The sequence below is a fragment of the Aulonocara sp. 'chitande type north' Nkhata Bay genome, linkage group LG11 (genome assembly GCF_057382095.1).
Source record: "Aulonocara sp. 'chitande type north' Nkhata Bay isolate Kocher_YH1m ecotype deep benthic linkage group LG11, A_spYH_male_GT1.1, whole genome shotgun sequence".
NCBI classification, from domain to species: Eukaryota; Metazoa; Chordata; class Actinopteri; order Cichliformes; family Cichlidae; genus Aulonocara; species Aulonocara sp. 'chitande type north' Nkhata Bay.
The window spans coordinates 74604-97326 of NC_141354.1; the positions used below are offsets into that span (position 1 = coordinate 74604).

The 22723-nt window shown below is 39.6% G+C and overlaps 1 protein-coding gene across 2 annotated transcripts in view; it reads right to left on the reverse strand.

Moving 5' to 3' along the window:
* LOC147318276 (transforming growth factor beta-2 proprotein-like) overlaps positions 1-22723 on the reverse strand; it is a 43148-nt gene that overhangs the window by 15550 nt on the left and 4875 nt on the right. For both annotated transcript variants that reach the window (XM_086310170.1, XM_086310169.1), the window contains one exon: positions 8075-8238. In XM_086310170.1, coding sequence (XP_086166296.1) covers positions 8075-8238 — 164 coding nt within the window. The remainder of the gene's footprint in view (positions 1-8074; positions 8239-22723) is intronic.

Below are 22723 nucleotides of genomic sequence, written 5' to 3' on the forward strand. Positions count from 1 at the left end.
TTTTAGTAATGGTATAAACAGTGAAAGGTGGTTGTCCAGATGCTGGTCGATGTGGAAAAATTAACTGAGTTGCTTGGTGGTGGCTAACGCAGAGCTACAAGAGAGGGCAGCTAGCCACTGGTGTATGACAGAAAGGGCATGCGGGGAAAGACACATGCGAGGCGGCAAGGCGGCCGCCGATTGACCGGTGGTGGCTAACACGGAGCTCAATCGTGGATAAGGGAAACCGAAGGCAGGAGAAGCAGGCGGCTGCTGGTCGGAGCGTCAGGTTAACTGAATTTCAGGTAAGAACTTATGAACTGCACTCTATTTGGGTCAGATATAAACCGAGTTTAGGTGTAGTTTATTTTCGTTGTGCTGACTTTTTACAATCACTTACTGCTAGCTAGCATGACGGAGTTTCTATACAGCTGTGTGCGCGCTAAGTTACTGATGTTGAACTTTATGACAGCCTCCCCTGTCATTCTCTCGCCTGTTGAAACTTCAATCATGAAACTGATCAATGATCGGCTTTTCTCTCGTTTGTTTATTGCGCTAAACAACAGCAGCACGTTTAAGCTTGATCAGCTGTTGTTAGAATTCATTTGATTTTAATTTCTAGTATCAGCTGATGTTTGCTGGAGCCACAGCTGTAAAAAAGGGCTGGTCGAAACCAGGAGATGTCCTTACTGAATCATCAGAGCTGAACTGGTGATGGAGAAACAGGTTTACCTTTTAGGTGACATGAATGAGTTGAAGGGAAGTTATAAACTGTTTCTGAGAGACAAATAACACCAGGATCCTTTTCTAAGTAGCTGACAGCTGGTAACTGTGAAGGGGCGGCTCTAGCAAAGCTTTTGCCAGGGGACCAGGTAGGGCATTAACAGGGAAAGGGGGACACAAAGATATACTTTTCTTTCTTGCTCTCATATAAAATATTTACCTTTTATTAAATAGTTATCTTAATCTTACAACCAATAATACACAAGATTGGCTGTAGACCATTGTTAATCATTCAGAACACTGTGTAAAAATAACAAAAAATAAAAAGTAAATGCAAAAGTGCATAAATATTTATTTTACGTGTTTGATGTGTGTGGCAGGGCGTGGTCTGCAGTGCCGCTGCAGGGGAGGTGGACCCACAGGCGTAAAGTCTGTGCTCTCTCGGTTGTTTTTGGCAGGAGGCCCGGGTTCAAATCCCGCTTTTGGCAACAATACTTTCAGTTCACAGTTGAACTTTTTTAACTCTTTTCAACACAGATTTTAGCTTCTTCACCCATTTTCAGCACAAATTCCAGTTTTTTCAGCTGTTTTCAGCAAAAACCTCTTTTCAGTAGAAATTATGCTGATTCACCTCTTTTTCAGCAGACATCTTCAGCGTTGAGGCATCCACACAGCATTTTCGCAGGGTATACAAATTTTTCTAGTTAAAACATTGCGCTCCTCCCCTTTGACTAACACAGTGCTCCCCTCTCTTCTGACTAACATCCGTGTGGACGATTTAGGAATGGCATTTTGTTACAAATTCTGAGTTCCTGTCTTTTATGATTTTTTGTTTTTATATTTCAAAATTCATCCAGCAGGCTGGTTTTGGCCCACATGCTGTACGTTTGACACCCCTGCATCAGGCTGTACATGTGTGTAATTTGGCAGCATGAATATATATGGTGGGCATCATCTGCATAGCAGTGAAAATGCTATGTTTTTGATACTGCCTAACTGAAGCACCTATAATGTAAACAGAATTAGTGCAAACACAGAACCTTGTGGAACTCCATAATTAACCTTAGTGTATGAAGAAACCACTGCAGAACATTACTGTTAAATCCTACAGCATGCTCTAATTGTTATAATAAAATTGTCATGGATCGCTGTGTGGCAAGCAGGAGGAGGACCCAAATGCAAAACTCACAGACACGGGGATGAACTCGAGAAACACAGCTTTAATGCTGGCACGGCAGAACACAGGAAATACAAAACTAAACTGGGGAAAAGTAAACTAACACTCGCAGGTAGACACAGGAAGATCCACACAACATGAGGGAGAACGCGACGCCGAACAGAGGGAGACGCAGACAGAAATACACAGAGGGTTAACGAGGAAAGTGGGAACACACGGGGAACACAGCTGACACAGATAACCATAACGAGACAGGGCGGGGTGAACATAACACTGACGGGAGACAGGCAGAGTCAAACAGGAAGTACAGAGGTTCAGACAGGAGGAGAGAGCACGGGGAAAACACAGACATAACGGGCTGGGGAAAACATGGAATAAAACACGAAAGGGGACAAGGGCTCATGAATACATAGAGGGGCACACAGGGGGTGAGAGTCACAAAGGGAAAGCACACAGGGAACAACATAACAGGGTAACTCAGGAAACAGAACCTAAACAGGGAACTGAATACAAAAATACAAGAGAACTAAGAATACTGGGCCAACACGGCCCAGGACATCAAATGCTGCACTAAGGTCTTGTAGGACAAGCACAAAGATGAGTCCACTGTTAGAAGTCATATGAACATCTCTTTGTAAATTTCATTAAAGGTGTTTCTGTACTTTCATGAGCTCTGAAACTCTTTAAATAAACCCTCCTTCTGCAGATCATCAGGCATCTGTTTTACAACTACTCATTTAAGAATTGTTTAGATAAAAGGAAGGTTGGAGATTGGCCTGGTACTGTATATTGGTGGTTTAATTACTACCAGCTTAAATGCCTTTGGTACATAGCCCATTAATTGAGTTATGTTGACCATATTTAAGATTGAAGCATAAATTAAGTCGCCCTCAGGATTACAGGCCTGCATTCAATACCGTCAGGCCGACCCTCTTGGGTGATAAGCTGACAGTGATGCAGCTGGATGCCCCTTGTGTCCTGGATTGTTTGAATACCTGACAGTAAGGCCAAAATATGTGCATGTTCAACACAAGGGACCATCCACTCCCCTTTTCTCTTCATCCTCTACACCATAAGACTTCAGCAGCTGCACAGTGACCTGCCATCTTCAGGAGTTTTCTGCAGACTCTGCAGTTGGATGTTGGATGTATCAGTGAAGGTGATAAGACAGAGTAATTGGCTCTGGTTTACTCTGTAAATGGTGAATGGAATGGTTCTTATGTAGCGCTTTTCTACTCTGAGCACTCAAAGCACTTTATACAACTCGTTCGTTCACTCAATTACACCCATTCACACAAGCACTTTTCTAAGGTTTTAGTGCTAAGGGAGACCCCTTCCCTCCATTGATATTTGCCTTAGTAATAGAGCCCCCTTGCTGAAAGCATATGTAAAGATCCAATTACAACGTTTTTGGTTATAATATTGACACAACTACTAATAAAATCTCACTCTACATGGATAATGTGTTATTATACATCACCCAGCCAGAAAAGACTATTCCTGCTGTATTTGTCAAAATTAAGTTATTTGGGTCCTTCTCTGGATATAGGATGAATCTGAATAAAAGTAAACTAATCCCTATACATGTGAGTAACCCATCTTGGCTACAAAACCTCCCATCCAGCATGGTATAGACAGAGTTTATGAGAAGCTCACTTATCTGGGTACTCAGCTGTTCCTCTCTATTAAAACCTAACTTCTCTCCTTTAATATCTGAGCTTCAGTCAAGTATACAGTTCTGGAACATGCTCCCTATATTACTCATTGGTAGAGTTTATGCTATAAAGATGATAATTTTGCCCAAGTGGTTGTACTTATTATAAAATCTCCCCATGTTCCTTCCTAAATCATTTTTTAAAAACCTGAATTCACTCATCTTACCTTTTTCGTGGAGCAATAAAACACATAGAATTTGCTAGGAAACATCTTTTCAAGTCTAAAATAGAGTGAGGGTTAGTGCTTCCAAATTTCCTGTTCTATTACTGAGCTTCGCATATAAAATTCATGACATTCTGCTTAGCTGACAACAGCAGTCCCCTCACGTGGTTGCAGCTGGAGCTTCTCAGCCTTATTGTATAGGAGCTTTACTGCTGTCTTCCCTGCCCATTGATAAGTCGATGTATGACGGCTACTAAACTATACTTTAATTTGAAGTCTTTATCTTCTATCACACCCACTGTAGGCAATCCATCTTTTCTAGAAAATACATTTAGACTTTGGAAACAGGTGCACAATCAGTTTTGCACAATCAGTAATCTGTACTGGGAGGGTATCTTTGCCTCTTTCAATCAGTTACAAGGGATACACAAGTTACCAGGGAGAGACATTTTCAGATACCTGCAGATACTGTAAGAGACAATGTCAGGAAATGCGTACAGGGTTTTGAGTGTCTATAAGCCACAGTTTAGTTTTTTGCTCTGGTCTCCTGTTAAGACTTGAGTGAGAAACTTTACAGACTAACAATACAAAAAGTAAACAGAGAAAAAATACTTGGCAAAGTTTTCATGATGTGATTTTTTTTACAAACTTTTAAAGATTATATAATTTGCTCTTGACTGTTAATATACACCTTATACGAGACAACAGTAAATGTGAAAGAAGCTAAAAAGAAATTGGTCTTCCACTAATTTAGAAAAATGTTACCTAGCATGGATGTCTTTATGATAAAAAACCTATATATTATTATTATTATCATTATTATTATTATTATTCATGATTAATAAACATTTCCATTCTTTCATCTAGTACAACAACAAGAGGCAACCGTAAGATCTATGACAGTAGATAAATGCTATATATGACCGAATCTATTTACCACCTTTGTCCTATTGACTCCCTCACTAAACTAGCTTTAACTGTCACTTGATCGAAATCATCAACATTTATTTAGCATGTCTAAAACAATTCAATATTTACAGTATTTTCCGCACTAAGGCGGACTTAAAATCCTTTAATTTTCTTAAAAATCCACAGTGCGCCTTATATTGCGGTGCGCCTTATGTATGAATTCTGGTTGTGCTTACGGACGTCGAACCAATTTTATGTGGTACACGGCGCAAAAATCTGTCAAAAATGCTTTAGTATGACTTTGGTAAGCCATGAAGCCGCACCGCTTGATGGATTGTTGAGGCATTACAGCTACTGTAGTCAGGAGCCTTGAGTAATCTGGGTTCAAAACTCTGTCCGCTCTAGGTCCCAAAGTCACTGCGGCATCACTGAGAGTTAAAAACTGTCTAAATTCTTTCATCTTTAAATGGTAAATGGCCTGCATTTGTATAGCGCTTTTCTAGTCCCTAAGGACCCCAAAGCGCTACACACTACATTCAGTCATTCACACACTGGTGATGGCAAGCTACATTGTAGCCACAGCTACCCTGGGGCGCACTGACAGAGGCGAGGCTGCCGGACACTGGCGCCACCGGGCCCTCTGACCACCACCAGTAGGCAAACATGGGGTTAGTATCTTGCCCAAGGATATTTGGCATGCAGTCAGGAGGCAGCCTGGGATCGAACCACCGACCTTCTGATTAGTGGCTGACCTGCTCTGCAACCTGAGCTACAGCCACCCCATCTTTAATAGAATGATCAGTGTTGCTGCTTTACCAGGTGTAAGAATTAAGTTAAACATCCAGGCATCCATGACAACAGAATTGATTAAATTTAATAGAGTTAGAAGTTAGCAGGAAGTTAGCTCGCTAGTTTCGACCTAAACATGATATACCATGTTCTGACAGAAAGATTTCTGAAAAAATTAAAACCTACAGCTCTGCTATTGCTTCCGACAGAAAACTTAACAGCAGTGACTTTTGTAGGGTTGGACTAGCTGGTATATAATGCTACGTGATCACTAGCGACACATCATAACGAACACAGTGAAGCTTCAAGATGAATGCTAACTTTTTTCCACTTGATAAAAGTTAATGGGGGGGTTCCAGAAGGTTAGGGACAAATGCAATCACATGGCAGGATGCTTTAAACGGACCAAACTTCAGTCAGGAGAAAACTGAGATAATCCATTCACAACACAACGTTAGTCATTAATATACTGTAACAACATGGGAATAGAGCAGCTGTGAGAGAATTCAACATTAATGAATCAATGGTACAGAAGTGGAGGAAGCAAGAAGAATAAGTTGAGTAAAGTTTGGCTTACCTGACTGTTTTGTTTCGTTTAATGCGCCTTATAATCTGGTGCACCTTATGTATGAAAACAGACCCGTTTATCGACAGTGCGCCTTATAATTCGGTGCGCCTTATGGTCCGAAAAATACGGTAGTAGGGTCATATAGCAGGCTGCACACCACAGGCTTTTAGACCTTCTGTAATCAAATATTTTCACTGAACAAAAATGTGAACGCAACACTTTTGTTTTTGCTCCAATTTTTCATGAGCAGAACTTAAAGATCTGAAACATTTTCTACATACACAAAGGACCCATTACTATCAAATATTGTGCACAAATCTGTCTAAATCTGTGTTAGTGAGAACTTCTCGTTTGCCGAGATAATCCATCCCACCTTACAGGTGTGGCATGTCAAGGTGCTGATTAGGTAGCATGAATATTGCACAGGTGCGCCTTAGGTCACTCTGATATATGCAGTTTGATAACACAGCACAATGCTACAGATGTCGCAAAACCAGTCAGTATCTGGTGTGGCCACCATTTCTCTCACAATGGTGCCTCACACAGTAAGGAAAATGGTGTGCAGTGGGCATAGAGTTGATCAGGTTGTTGATTGTGGGCTGTGGAATGTTGGTGAACTCCTCTTCAATACTTGTACAAAGTTGCTGAATATTGGCAGGAACTGGAACATGCTGTCATATATGCTGAGCTGAGCGTCCCAAACAGTCTGGGGAGTATGCTGGCCATGAAAGAACTGGGATGTTTTCAGCTTCCAAGGAATTGTGTACAGATCCTTGCAATATGGGGCTGTGCATTATCATGCTGTAACATGAGGTTATGATCATGGATAAATGGCACAACAATGGTCCTCAGGATCTCAATAAGGTATCTCTGTGCATTCAAAATGCCAACAATAAAATGCACTTGTGTTCATTGTCCATAACCCCACCGCCATCATGGGCCACTCAATCCACAACGTTGACGTGATCATGCTGGATGTGGAGGTCCTGGGCTGGTGTGGTTACATGTGGTCTGCGATTGTGAGGCCGGTTGGATATACTGCCAAATTCTCTGAAACGCCTTTGAAGATGGCTTATGGCAGAGAAATGAACATTCATTTCACAAACAACAGTTCTGGTAGACATTCCTGCAGTCAGCATGCCAATTGCACACTCCCTCAAAAGCTGCGACATCTGTAGCATTGTGCTGTGTGATCAAACTGCATATTTCAGAGTGGCCTTTGATTTGCGGCAGTCTAAGGCACACCTGTGCCATATTCATGCTTTCTAATCAGCACCTTGACATGCCACATCTGTGAGGTGGGATGGATTATTTCGGCAAACGAGAAGTTCTCACTTACACGGATTTAGACAGATTTCTGAACAATATTTGATAGTAATGGGTCCTTTGTGTATGTCGAAAATGTTTCAGATCTTTAAGTTCAGCTCATGAAAAATTGCAGCAAAAACAGAAGTTGCGTTTATATTTTTGTTGAGTGTAATTGAGTGCTTTAGACCTACAACCAACATTCCTTTTACTGATAAAGTCCTTTAAAATCCCTGTGTCTGTGAAAGGAATCAATTGTTTGAAAAGTTTCAGTTAGCACAAAAACGGATGTCCAGTCAGTTACTAACAATCTCCTAATGGCGCCAGACAATGGACTGTCTCTATGCATGTCCTGCTGGATCATTGTTGCTTTTGACACCAGTAATCGCAAAATTGAATTGCACTGGAACAACTGAGAATAAAAACTATACTACAGTGATTTGAGTCATATTTATTGGATTAATTAATTTTTAAAATTTAAATGATGAGCCTTCCACACACAAAAGTTAGTTATACAATTCCACAGGGCTCCCATTCTGATAATCTCATTATACTAATCATTAAGAATCTTCAAAGTTTATGAAAAAGAACCTACAAAAATCAGAATATATTTTTTTGCAATGTAAAAAATCTTTGCATTTTAAAATTATATTAAGCAATCCTTCCTAGTCTTTATAAAACACAAAGCAACTCATATTTAGGAAATATGGCATAATGAATGTTACTCCAGACAAAAGTGTTTGTACCTGATAGAGCTCAATTCGTTGCTCAGACACTCGGGCCCCAGGGTTTTGAAGACGGAAGATCCTGAGCTCTGCCTTCACCAAGTTGGAGGCATTCTTCTCCATAGAGGACACATCAAAAGTCAGCCGCCGGAAGTAAGGGCTGAAGAGTGTAGGAGAAATAACATCTGCAAAAAAATGTAAAGGAATTGTGTGAATAAGGATTGGATACTTAATGACTGCTAATGGAACGCTTGCTTTGGACTGAGGCAGTCAATTCCAACTACTAAAATGAAACTACAATTAAGGAAAGACATCACAGCCTGAGAGGGTTGTGGGACTGAAGTTCAATGGTCCAATCCCCTACTAGTCAAGCCTGCTTGAGGAGTTCTTCAGCAAGACATTACAAAATTGTCACCACCAATTAGTGTTAGTTTGCATCTGATAAAGTGTTGTAAGGGGTGCTTTCAGTGGTTACCAGACAAGAAAAGTGCTGTATGAATGTTAGTGCATGTACCATTTACAACTGCACCCACAAATTACACATACTTTGTCATTATCTTCTAAACACAAGCAGAAAGGGAGGGGCAGCAGTCTTCCATTGTATTAATCAAAGACACAGCCAAGGCATACCAGTGGCCAAGGGAATAGTGGGTGCTATGGCAGGTTCCTTTGCTCTTACTAACAAGAGCTATCACCTTGTCCACCCCTAATCTTTCAAGATTAATGGATTAGGCAGGATAACTTGGTGGGACAATGCTTAGTGGTGGGCTCACAACAGATAGGGACATGTAGTGTCTGTGCTGCACTCAGTGGTGATGCTAGGTTGATGCTGACTTCGGGGTGGGTCTTCCCTCTAGACTGGTTAGAGAAAATCGGCCACAGATTTTTTTTCTCCCACTTGTGGCACTAGGGGTAGCAGTAGGCTAGGCCAGATGGCTCCCTGGCCTAAATGCTTGATTTAGACTTCTCAGGAAATCTACATCCAAACTTAGATGGTAACCAGAATCGCCTTTTAATCCCTATACTGCAACGTTACATTCCAATTGTTGTGGTATGCATCAAACTGACATGTAGTTACATTTCTCAAGAGTTGCACACCAGGCTACGTAGAAGCTTGTGGCGAAGGGTTAAAATGGGACTCCCAGTTATGGCTTAAGTTATGACGTAGATCTGATGCAGAAATATAATTCACACGTAAATGAAGTGAGGCTGGTTATTGCAGCTGTGGCCAGTTGCTTAATTATGCCTCCCCCTGTCTTTGAGAACAATAGTATAGTAAGCAAATAACCAGCTGAAAATGCAAAGGGAAATACAAAAAGAACTAAAAAGACATGGTGTTGCACCAAGCTGAACACCCCTGTGTTGTGTCAAGTTTCCTCAAATCAGGTGAACCAACACAAAGCCTACTACAGTCATTACAGTGTGTGGCTATTGATAAAGATGTTGACAAGGGCAGCTTCATTAAAACATTTAATTTATTAATAAAGTCAACTGACTTCTCTCAAATATAAATAAACCCATTCATTATTTTAATTACACCTTTCTGGCATACAGAAAATAAACATTTAATAGTACTTCTTCAAATCTTCTTTGCTCCTACCATTTTTTTAAATGTTAGTATTTATATGTGGACTATGTTACTTTTTGAGAAATGTTATTACAATTGATATCAAAAGTGCTGTAACCACATCTAAGAAAGTCATGAACCTATTGTTTACTTGCATTTCATGTACCATTACAGTAGAGGACACCTACCTACAATTCCCACACAAGTCAGCTATCTTGTTGACAGTGCTGCAGCCTCACTGTGTATGACACTCAATACTGTTGGTCCCTTTGAAAAAACAAGCATTGAATCAGAGAAGACCAGATTCTTGGTACAACTCAGAAGAGAATAGAATAGAATAGAGAATAGAAAAACAGTAAAGAGTAGCTGAAAAGCATGGACAGATATATTTTGTGGCTGGGCTTTTTCCATAAGGAGTGTCCCTTTCATGGCACAAAATTTGGGGGGAAGAGTATTTAAATCACATAAATATGATTTATGAAGATTAGTGTTAAATGTACTATTTTTCTGTTTAGTGTTAAACCTACAAAAGTTTTGGTTCCAAGAGTATATGGGGCTTGTGACATTTGAGGTGTTTTATTTATTGGGAATGAGAGTGGGAAATGTTTTCAGAACTAGTGCATAATAGTCCCAGGCAGATGGTGCAATGCTTTGAACATAGTCCAAAAATTCGACCCTGCCCTGTAACTCTTCACTGAGTCCTCACCTTGCATGTTTAAGTCCCTTTCTGTTCCTCTATAGTAATACTCATATTTTACTGAAACCAACCTTAACTGAGATGTTGCAGTTTTTTGTCACATTTCTACACAGAGATCAGTACAAAATTAAAACATATTTCCTCAGCAGAACAATTTTCATGTGGTTTCTTTCTTTTGGTTACTACCTTATTCACAAGCTACTCAGTGTGGAACTACCACACTGGGTAGCTCCACATTTGATATTGCAGAGAGCACGCCCAAACACGCAGATCGTCCCAAGCAGCCAGGAAATCAGATTTTTTCAGACATATCTTAAATTGAACATCATATTGACAACCAGGTTGGGTCATGGTTGGATGTCCAAATTGTGGGCTTAGTTTAGAAAACTTATGTCCAGAATTGGTCATGGAGCAACGGGCCCAATATAGAAATGATCCACGTATCTATCTGACACATCCCATGTTTAGTGGGAACGACCTTGATGACCTCTAATTTTCTGTTTCTGAATTCAGATAAAACTGAGATTATTGTATTAAACTTAGGCATAAAAGATCTCTTAGGAGTATGGCATCTAACCAGATGCTTACTTTGGTTGGCATTATAACCTCCAGTAACAATGAGGAATCTTGAAATTGTTTTTTTTCCTACAATGCGCATATTAAACAAATGCCTAGGAACACTTTCTTCCATTTTTGCAATATCTCTAAAATTAGAAACATCCTGTCTCAGGGATGCTGAAAAACTAGTTTATACATTTATTATTTCTAGGCTGGACTACTGTAATTCATTATTATGAGGCTGCCACAAAAATATCCTGAAAAGGCTTTGGTTCATCCAAAATGTAGCAGCAAGAATACTGACAGACTAGACAGACTGACAGACTAGAGAAAGCATATTTCTCCTATCCTGGCTTTTCTTCATTAGCTCCCTGTTAAATCCAGAATTAGTTTAAAATCCTTCTCCTTGCATACAAGGTCTTGAATAATCAGGACCCATCATATCTTATATTAATCTATTGAAAGTTGGTGCTACTAATTCCTAGAGGTGTTCCAACTCTTGGCTTTATAAAGTGAATTTCCTGATTTAAATCGATTTTAGTTTGAATAATGCTATATTGATTCATTAATTCTAAAAACTAGTGCTGTCAATAGATTTGAAAAAATAAAAAAATAAAAACTAATTAATCTCACAATTTTCTGTAATTAATCACAATTACTTGATCAAGAGCATGGTTGCAGTTACATTTTTTTTAACTTTATATTTAAGCTTGTAACTGACATTTATGCAATATAAGGAAGTAAATGCAGAATAAACACAAAGAATGTATGCTTAAATTCAAAGAGAATTTGAATAGTTTTCTTTAATCTTTTAGCACAGGTTCTCTCCTGTGAAATACAACTTTAAAAAAAAAAAAAGTACACACAAATATATAATATATATTAGTGCTGTCAAACAGTTAAAATGTTTAATCAGATTCATCACAGGGTTACTGTGGATTAATTTTGATTAATCACGATTAAATATCATTCATTTTTATTCTATATTAATCACATTTCATTTTGCATGAGCAAACAGACTGGAGAAAAAAGGGAAAATATATGCACTTAACATGTTTATTGAACATCTTGAACATTCATGTTAACAAAAAACTCTGACAGAGAGAGTGGATAAATGTTTACACTCTTGGGGAGGCACTTCAATGTCCTTGAAACGAGGAACCAAAGATATACTCTGGCTGCAACATTTTGGATTAAATGTTTTTAAGACATCCTTATAATAGTGACATACAATAGTCCAGGCCAGAAGTAATAAACGCATGAACTAGGTTTTCCACTGGTTCTTATATAGCTCTTTTCTATTCTACTTGAGCGCTCAAAGTACTTTATACTTATCTCATTCACACAAGGACTCTTTTCCATGCTTAAGTGCTTTAACATTCAAACTCCAATAGACGTATCAGAGAGAAACTTCATGTTAGTATCTCGCCCATGATTTGACATACAGATTGTAAAGTCAAAAGACACGTCGTAGTCTCACTCCAAGCGCTTTATTCTTTACGCCATCATACACCACGTACACAAAACAACAACTCCTCGCGGGCAACAGTACTCTCGCGATATAACAGAAAATAACAAGTTAACAATCTCCCTCTTTCTTTTTTAAAATAAAAATATAAACACCTCTTTAAAACATTTACATAAATATATATGTAAACAAAAAAATTGTCAACATTGTTGAACATTCAGAAAACATTTCAATGTACTTTACTTAAAGCATACTATCACTGCACAAAATAAACAATAGTGCATTTTAATGCAAAGAAAACTTAGTAAACAAAGGATCACAGTATCCAGAGTCCTTTGTCTAGTGCTTTTAGGAGGGTTAAAGGTGAAACTCCCTTTTTTGTCAGACAATCAGCAAGTTGGGATTTGGAATCTGACCAACAGTCTGATTTCCTTGGCTTGTATGAGCTCTTTTTGCTGCTCATTTCTAGCCTCTGTCTCTTCTCTGTAACCTGCTTAGTGGACTTGAGTGCATCAAACAAGGAATGATTGTCAGTCACACAGATCAACAGAAGAGCATTCAGACTAGTGTTATCAGTTGTAAGCTCAGAAAAAAGTGTTGCCTGGAAGACTGCACTGTCTATTCCATCTGACATGGCAAGAGTTTCTCCTGCCAGTGTACTTCTGACCACACGCCTGATTTTTTTAGACTGTCAAAAGAGAGGACAAAACTTTCCTCCTTTACCCATAAGGGCAATTAATGCCCCTGCTTGAGTACCGCCATCAGGAAGGTTGCCAAATGATGCGACACTGAAAACAACCAATGCCAAATCCTCACTGTTACCCAAGTGCTGAAACTTAAGAGTCACTTTCTCTGCCTTAAGTTTACGGATAACTTTGTTCACATCATGAATGGACTGCACAGTTGCATCTTTAATATTAGATGCCAGGCTGTATATGTCAAACATAACATCTGGCCTCGTTTGTTTGGCAACCCACAAAATCTGTCCTATTTTTGACCTGAATTGCTCCCGTTCTGTTTCACTTAAGGAAGCATCCCCCTGTACAGCCCATGCTGCTTGTAACTGAACCGGTTGTAGGTTGTCAATGTAAAGTTGTTGATGCACCTCTATTACATCATTAACTGTACAAATGTCCATACCAACATAAGAAAAGCTGTCATATAGCCCGTCGGGCTATATGATAACCCAACGGGCGGGGCTGAGACAGATTTTGGTCGCCCGACCGGAGATATCGCTAGCTCCGGGACGTCGGGCTAGCGATTTTGCGAGCCCTGTAGCAAGAAATTAAAGTGTGCAGCAAAAACACTAAAAGGAAAAAGGGTTTGGTATTGTATAGCAACAAGTTACTAGAAGGCAGTATACACACACATCACAGCATGGCAGACAAATATTGGCTCAATAAATTAGGCCATACTTGAGACACAGCCAAAAACAAAGCTCCAACTCCCATGTAGCATGAGAAATGCTCCCCAGCCCAGGCTCAGCCTGAGCATCAAACATCTTCCCCCCCATTTCCCCAGCACTTCTGCAAAAACTATCATCTTACACCAGACTGGTGCCATTGCTGTAAACAATGCATTGTTGGAGGAAAATGTAGTATTCTTAACTCTCTCACTCAATCTCCCCTTTTCTCTCCCTTCTGTTTTGCAATGCTGGCCACCGTGGCTGAGCAGTTCAAATAGCAATAGCATTCACGTCCTGCATGCTAGACCATGACTTAACAAAAATGTAGTACAAAAAAGTATGTGGAGCACACTGCTAGTAATTCCTTACATTTCCATTATGCCTACTAGCCAATTTGTATTACTTGTAGAAAGTTGCTTGTTTTACCAAATATTACAATTCACTTTGTGGTCTGTCAGTATTGGATACTGTAGGGAAAGCAAAACTACAAAGTTGATAGAATTTAGAAAATACATGTGGGTTAGTATTTAAGAAAAATAGCCAAAAGGTGTTGGGTCACAACATCATGGCATAATGGCAAACCTTGGCATTGATTCTCCTAGTATCTGTAACTCTACTCTAGGGATCAAAAAGTATTATTTTAGAAAATAAGATAAGATAACCTTTATTAGTCCCACACGTGGGAAATTTGTTTTATGAGTTTACTCTTGCTTTACTAGATTGTGGGGCTTGCCACCGCTCTTGTGGGACAACCAATTAAAAAATATAAGATGAAACACAGTTTTTGTTTTTAAGGATATGAGGACATGAACCTTTTTCAGCTTCTGAAATGGAACAAGCCAGAAAAAGTTTCCTCTTCATCTTTGTATAACGGTGCATGTGTGTGCATGACCCATAACTATCGTAAAACGCTACGACCGGAAGTAGACACCTTTCGCACATGCGGGGTACCGATCGGGTTTCTGGTACGGATCGGGTAGTGACAGCGCTCAACACCAATGACTGTATAAAAGATGGATGACGCGACAGCTCCCAAAAATGAAGCCAAAACATCTCTATCGCCCCCTGGTGTCTGGCTGCAGTATAGGTCATAAACCCCGTCTCCTCCATGTTAGCGATGGGATTGGGGTCAGACTAAAATTAATTAATTCTCCTCAGAAATTTTTTTTCCAAAGATTCTTTCTTTTGTTTTCAATAGTTCTCATCATGCTGATTTATGTCCAAGGGGTCTCCTCTCACATAAGTTTGATTCTAATTCCTACCGCGGTGATGTTAAATTGGGGTGAAACGTCATCATAACAGCTTTGACTGGCAGCTGCAGTCACGGAGAAACTTGCGTATCTCTGTTCGGGAATAGCAGATAGAGCGTAGGCTCTGAGAGGAGGACCAGCATTTACATTACGAAAACATGACCGACTGTTTTAAACTGACAGCCTGAGGTGTTCTTCAGTAAACTGGACTACCCGACAGAAGGACCCGAGGCCCCGCTGCACTTTTTCGGTAAGTTAAACGTGTTTGTAAGCTAATCCGTAACTACCGTCCTTAGCAAGACCTCACTAGCTAAAATGAGCACTGAGGTTCGTTTAGCTAATCTGTGCAGGTGAATGAATTTACCCTGACTAAAGAAATCAAGAGAAACTTTTATTACAAGTATTATACTGTAAAAGCAACAGGCTGCACTCTGCTTCAGCTCCTGTGCAGAGCTGAATATTAAATATGTGCAAACAACAGTAGATTTTCAGTCTCTTGCCACATCTGTAAAGACAGTAACATTTTTTTAAAAGCTTGTACTTCAGTAACTCCTCATTAATCAGGAACTATGGATTAAAGTACTGTAGTGTACTGTAATACTGAAAAGAATGTAAGAGAAGAACTTCAGATCCTGAGTGTGTGAGGACAGAAGGATCAGCTTTATTTCAATTTTGAGGGATAAAATTTAGATTTGAGTTTGATGATTCTGTTCTCTTTGTGATTACAGGAGCTGCCCTCACATTCAGACCTCAGCACCACCCAGTGACAGCAGACAGATCATCCAACATGTTCACATGTTAACTGCAAAATTAACTGATGAAAACAGTACAAAGGTTAAAGTACCATACAGGGAGTGCAGAATTATTAGGCAAGTTGTATTTTTGAGGAATAATTTTATTATTGAACAACAACCATGTTCTCAATGAACCCAAAAAACTCATTAATATCAAAGCTGAATGTTTTTGGAAGTAGTTTTTAGTTTTAGCTATTTTAGGGGGATATCTGTGTGTGCAGGTGACTATTACTGTGCATAATTATTAGGCAACTTAAAAAAAACCAAATATATACCCATTTCAATTATTTATTTTTACCAGTGAAACCAATATAACATCTCCACATTCACAAATATACATTTCTGACATTCAAAAACAAAACAAAAATCAGCGACCAATATAGCCACCTTTCTTTGCAAGGACACTCAAAAGCCTGCCATCCATGGATTCTGTCAGTGTTTTGATCGGTTCACCATCAACATTGCGTGCAGCAGCAACCACAGCCTCCCAGACACTGTTCAGAGAGGTGTACTGTTTTCCCTCCTTGTAAATCTCACATTTGATGATGGACCACAGGTTCTCAATGGGGTCCAGATCAGGTGAACAAGGTGGCCATGTCATTAGTTTTTCTTCTTTTATACCCTTTCTTGCCAGCCACGCTGTGGAGTACTTGGACACGTGTGATGGAGCATTGTCCTGCATGAAAATCATGTTTTTTCTTGAAGGATGCAGACTTGTTCCTATACCACTGCTTGAAGAAGGTGTCTTCCAGAAACTGGCAGTAGGACTGGGAGTTGAGCTTGACTCCATCCCCAACCCGAAAAGGCCCCACAAGCTCATCTTTGATGATACCAGCCCAAACCAGTACTCCACCTCCACCTTGCTGGCGTCTGAGTCGGACTGGAGCTCTCTGCCCTTTACCAATCCAGCCACGGGCCCATCCATCTGGCCCATCAAGACTCACTCTCATTTCATCAGTCCATAAAACCTTAGAAAAACCAGTCTTGAGATATTTCTTGGCCCAGTCTTGACGTTTCAGCTTGTGTGTCTTGTTCAGTGGTGGTCGTCTTTCAGCCTTTCTTACCTTGCCCATGTCTCTGAGTATTGCACACCTTGTGCTTTTGGGCACTCCAGTGATGTTGCAGCTCTGAAATATGGCCAAACTGGTGGCAAGTGGCATCTTAGCAGCTGCACGCTTGACTTTTCTCAGTTCATGGGCAGTTATTTTGCGCCTTGGTTTTTCCACACGCTTCTTGCGACCCTGTTGACTATTTTGAATGAAACGCTTGATTGTTCGATGATCACGCTTCAGAAGCTTTGCAATTTGGAGACTGCTGCATCCCTCTGCAAGATATCTCACTATTTTTGACTTTTCTGAGCCTGTCAAGTCCTTCTTTTGACCCATTTTGCCAAAGGAAAGGACGTTGCCTAATAATTATGCACACCTGATATAGGGTGTTGATGTCATTAGACCACACCCCTTCTCATTACAGAGATGCACATCACCTAATATGCTTAATTGGTAGTAGGCTTTCGAGCCTATACAGCTTGGAGTAAGACAACATGCATGAAGAGGATGATGTGGACAAAATACTCATTTGCCTAATAATTCTGCACTCCCTTGTATGTGCTGTAGTGAAAACTGCAGCTGCAGTTGCAGAGTTATTCATACCAGAGTAACCAGAGAGGATCATATATTTTTAAATATATAACTTTCTACAGGACTGAATATAATATCTTTATGTAAAAGTCCGGAGCCTCTGGGGAGTATTTACAACATTACACAAACCAAAGGTCTCCATCACAGTGTTCATGAAATGCTGGGTTTATCCATCTCCCAGGGCAGGCCTACGGAGGAGTGCTGAAGATTTCCCTGTGAGGGAGCTGCTGGTGAAGATCATGAGTCCTGCTTGATCAATGCGATGAGCTTCAGTGTTCCTGGTGTTTCTTAAATGAAGCCTCTCTCAGTGGGTTAACAGAACTTCTGGCACAGGACAGCTGTCATGAAAAAAAGGGAAGAAGTTTCTCCAAACCTCTGGACCCAGGAAACCCAGCTTGGTCCTGATGGTCTCCCTCACTAGTTTCTCTCCAGGGTGAATGTAGCTGTTGATATGGACTCTATTATTAAATGAAATGAACAAATTAGACTACACTACTGAAACGTTCTGCTGATGTTTTTAAAGTTTCCATGTTACCAGGATGTAGACGGCTCTGAAGATTTAAACCGTTTTAGATCCATTACACTAACAGTCTTATGTTAATATCTCAAAGGACAGCATTACATTTTTGATATTAACAGTAACTCTGGGCCTCGGGAGAGTGTGCAGCTGAGCTTATCGCTGTCTAAAAATGGATTAATAAAAAAAACATAAGAAGTGCTGAATCCTTCAATAATACAGACTATTAGAGTAACAGGTGTGTAGCATCCTAACTAGCTAGCAACAAGCCTCCAACACAGTGCGTATGCTAGCGGCTAATCTAGCAAAAATTAATAACAGGGTGATTTTAGAACTATAAGATGAAAAGCTGTGTGTCTTTTTTTTTTTATATAACAGTGACATGGTTGTATTTACCTTAATTAAACGAGTCGTCAGTCGCGGTAAACCAGCAAAAAAACTCGAGCCGCCGGGCTACGTAAAAAGTGTAGGGGGGCGTGTTTGCGGTCACGTCCAGCGGGTGTGTGGGCGGGAGCGTTACACAGTCACTCCACCTCAAGTCACTACTGCGCAGACTCTGGCTCCAAATTTGCAAGATGGCAGCCTCCACAAGCGGGATATTTTGGCTTCATTTTTGCACTATGGGAGGAGGCGGTGTCGCGTCGTCCGTCTTTTATACAGTCATTGCTCAACACAGACAGCATCGTCAGAAGAAAAGTTGCTAAAATAAATAAAAAATTTTGTATTGTTCAATACATATGCGTACCGAACCGAAAGCACTGTATCGAAAGGTTCAATATCGATACGAGTATTGTTGCACCCCTAGTAAATGGTGGAGTGATCTAGAGCAGAGTCATGGACATTACTTTTAATTTCTATTTTTATTTGGTTCTGGGCAATCAACATTATCCAGAACCAACAGTTTCTCTATTACTATCAATAACTCGCCGGTCTCCGTTTCTTCTTCTGTGAAGTTTGGGTGTCATCCTCAACAGTACTCTATCTTTTAATTCACACATTAATAATGTCACTCGGTTTGCATATTTTGAATTGCGCAACATTAATTGTCTCCGTCCTTTTCTTACTCCACGTGCCACTGCCATTCTTGTTCACAGCCGTGTTACTTCTTGGATTGATTACTGCAATTCACTTCTTGTTGGTCTTACTCAAAAATCCATGCACAAGCTCCAACGTGTCCAGAACTCTGCTGCCCGTATTATCACCAGGACCCCTTCTAATTACCACATCACCGCTGTCCCACAGCTCATTGTCTCCCGGTCAAATATCGCATCAATTTTAAAATACTTTTGTATACATTTATGGCTATTCATCGTTTCTCTCCTCCATATCTCTCTGATTTGGTTCAGATCACCATTCCATCTCGGGGTCTTAGATCTTCTTCTTCTCTCGCACTCTCTCTTTCCCTTTTCCCTGTCTTGCCACCATGGAGAGCAGGGCTTTCAGCTGCTCTGCTCCTCGACTCTGGAATTCCCTACCTCCTGACATAAGAAATATCACTTCCTTCTCTCTTTTTAAGTCTAGACTCAAAACTCACTTGTTCAAAATAGCTTATCCCACATAACCTCACCACTCTGCTATTTTAAATTTGTTTTATATTTTATGCTCTTATGATTGTGTAAACTGCTTGCTTTTATGCTTGTTTTTATTATTCTGCTGTATACAGTGTCTTTGTGTGTTCTGAAAGGCGCTTTCAAATAAAATGTATTATCATTATTATTATTATTATTATTATTATTATTATTATTATTATTATTACTACTACATAAGGCCATAAGCATGATGGTAAAGTGAAAACAGCATCCAGGGCAGAAACAACTGCATTATGCTGCTAATACAACCTCGGCTTATGCAAACAAAATGAACAGACAGCATGCTAATGCTAAGCTAGCCAAGAACTCAGAGAACCCAAAGATTTGTGACATTTGGCATGTTTGGTGTGTATGGTTAGTGTGCTGTGTAGTTGCTCTTTCTGTTTGTCAAACAATGAGGCCTACACCTACACCATCCTCCCTATTCTGGTATTTTAAAGAGTACTTAGCATAAATATTAAGCAACCTAACTAATAGGGTTCCAACTCCCAGCAACAACAAAAATAAATAAATAAAAAATAGGGAACCACCCCTCACGCTCCACCTCATGATGCTTAATCGACGTAATCAACCTTAATTTGATGCAGTGTGAAAAAAAATGCACAGAAATCAATTATTTTTCAAGAAATATTAAATAGATTCAACATCTTTCTTCAACAAAATTGCAGACTGCACAGATGGTACCTTCCCAAAGGAAAAAGTACTATAGCTTACTAGGGTATATATATTAGACTTAATAGTTACTATATACAGTAATTGACTTCTATTCATTTTACATCAAATTAAAACTTTGGGTGTCAGATAATTATTTATTAAAAGCTAGACATTTTAAATGAGAATAAGAAAGAAAAGTATGTCTTTGTGCCCCCTTTTCCCTGTTAATGCCCTATCGGCCCCCCTGGCTAAACTTTGCTAGATCCGCCCCTGCACAGTTACCAGCGTCAGCTACGTAGAAAAAGATCCTGGAGTAGAAAGTAATATTAAATACATTCTAACAATAGCTGATCAAGCTTAAACGTGCTGCTGTTGTTCAGCCGCTGGTTTCCTCTTTCTGGTGCAAAGTGGGCCAAAAGCAAACTAGAGACACTGACTCGCGACAGAAAAGCCGATCAGCTGATCGTTAACCAGTTTCATGATTGAAGTAGCAGCAGGAGAGTCAGTCGCTTGTTAAGCTTAACGCAGGAATGCTTTACAAACATTCAGAGATGGACTTACACACTTGCTTTACTTCTCTCGGGATAACTTTGTCGGAGATGAAATGCCGGGTTGCTAGCGAAGCTCCAAATGCTATCCAGACCACCGACAGGTCCCGCATGCCACAGCCGCTCTATCACGTGATGCATACTGCTCCGACGTGCTAACGTTCTGAGGTGAGTTACGGCGTGTTGCAAGTTTTGTGAGGTGCTTTCGTGATATTTAATGGATCGGATTACATTTTTTTTATTTTTCTCCGATATCCGATCCAGTAATTTAGGTCAGTATCGGACCGATACCGATACGTAATATCGGATCGGTCCATCTCTAGTACACATAAAATGGGTTTAAAGAAATTATGTACAGGTAGAACGCAGCAGCAAGCACAACAAAATTTTTGGGCCATTCGTGTCCAGCAAGTGGGGACAGTAGCAGATGCTGTTTCTTACATAAAAGGGTTTTAACAATCCCACCACTGAAGGTGACAGTGCTATCCACAGCACTACTGTGTTACTCCATTTGTACAATTAAACTTGAACGCATAAATGTTATTTTTTTTCAACTAGTCATTAGCACTGACAATTTATATTTATGGGAAAATCTCCTGGGAAGTTGTTACCTTGATAATCCTGTCAATAATAAGTTTAACATACAAAGTATGTTTTTGTTACCCTACTTGACTAAATCATTCGTGTGTGTGACTGAATATAAACTGTAGTGGTCAGAGTAATGCGGGTAACATTCCACCTGGATGGTAAATGCCAAATTAATAAGTTAACAGACTAATCAATTATCACTAATCTATCATGAAATCCTGAGAGAATCTGGTCATATATTTAGTTAATTATTTGTCTCAAATTACAGTTTTAGCCCTAAGATAAAGGAAGGAGGAAGGAAAATAAACTTGCATGTGCAATATGTACATCAGGAAGCAAAACATATCAAGTTCAATTAGCGACATGATGAAGCGAACAAGAAGTCCAGTAATTTGCTTGTTTTTGTGCCACAAGTTCAAGCTCACAAATGTATTGTGGCCAGCTGACTTGGTATCATGTTACTCGGGCAAACAATAAAGCTCACACTTGACGCTGTCGTTCGAGTGAGAGACTAAACTTGTGTCAAGCCAGCCTCCAATTCGAGACTTGCCGTCAAGCCAGCCTCCAGTTTGTTTTACGTTCCCTGTGTATTCAAAGTATTACGGGAATGGATGTGGAAACCGGATTTCAAAATAAAAGCCAACTTCGAGTGAATTAACAGATATGTTAAGAACATAATAACATATAATTTAGGCTTTTTTTTTCTTTTCTTTTTTTAACAAACTCTAATGTTAGATCTATATGACACAGCCTTGTACCCCAATTGTGCCCTGTCACTATCAAGGCCATCTTATTTTGGATTTCAAAGTAAAAGCCCTGTGAATCTTCATTTTTGAACTACTCTTTCAATGACTTAATAATGCTCTTAAAAGCAAAAGTCGTATTTCCAAATACTATTTGAACTTTATATCAACACTTTCCAACCACAGTCTTTTTCACAGTGATACCATATCAATATCAAGTCAGTCTGATTTTGCCTTTCATAGTAATGTCCCTTTGAAATTGCCGATATTTGACTTAATCTTTTAACGATTCAAAATGATCTAAAATGCAAAATTCGTGTTTCCACAGGGTAATTCCACCTTAGATCAACAGTATACAGCCCCACAGTGATACCATATCAATATCAAGTCATTCTGATTATGCCTTCCAAAATAAAAGACTTTTTAAATTGTCCATAATTGACCTACCTTTCAGTGATTTCAAAATGCTCTAAAATGGAAATTTCCTGTTTCCACAAGTTAATTCCACTCCAGATCAACAGTATACAACCTCACGATGTTACCATATCAATATCAAGACATTCTGATTTTGCTTTAAAAAATAAAAGCATTTTCAAACTGCCCATATCTGACTTGATCCTGGAACAATTTCAAAATGCTCTAAAATGGAAAA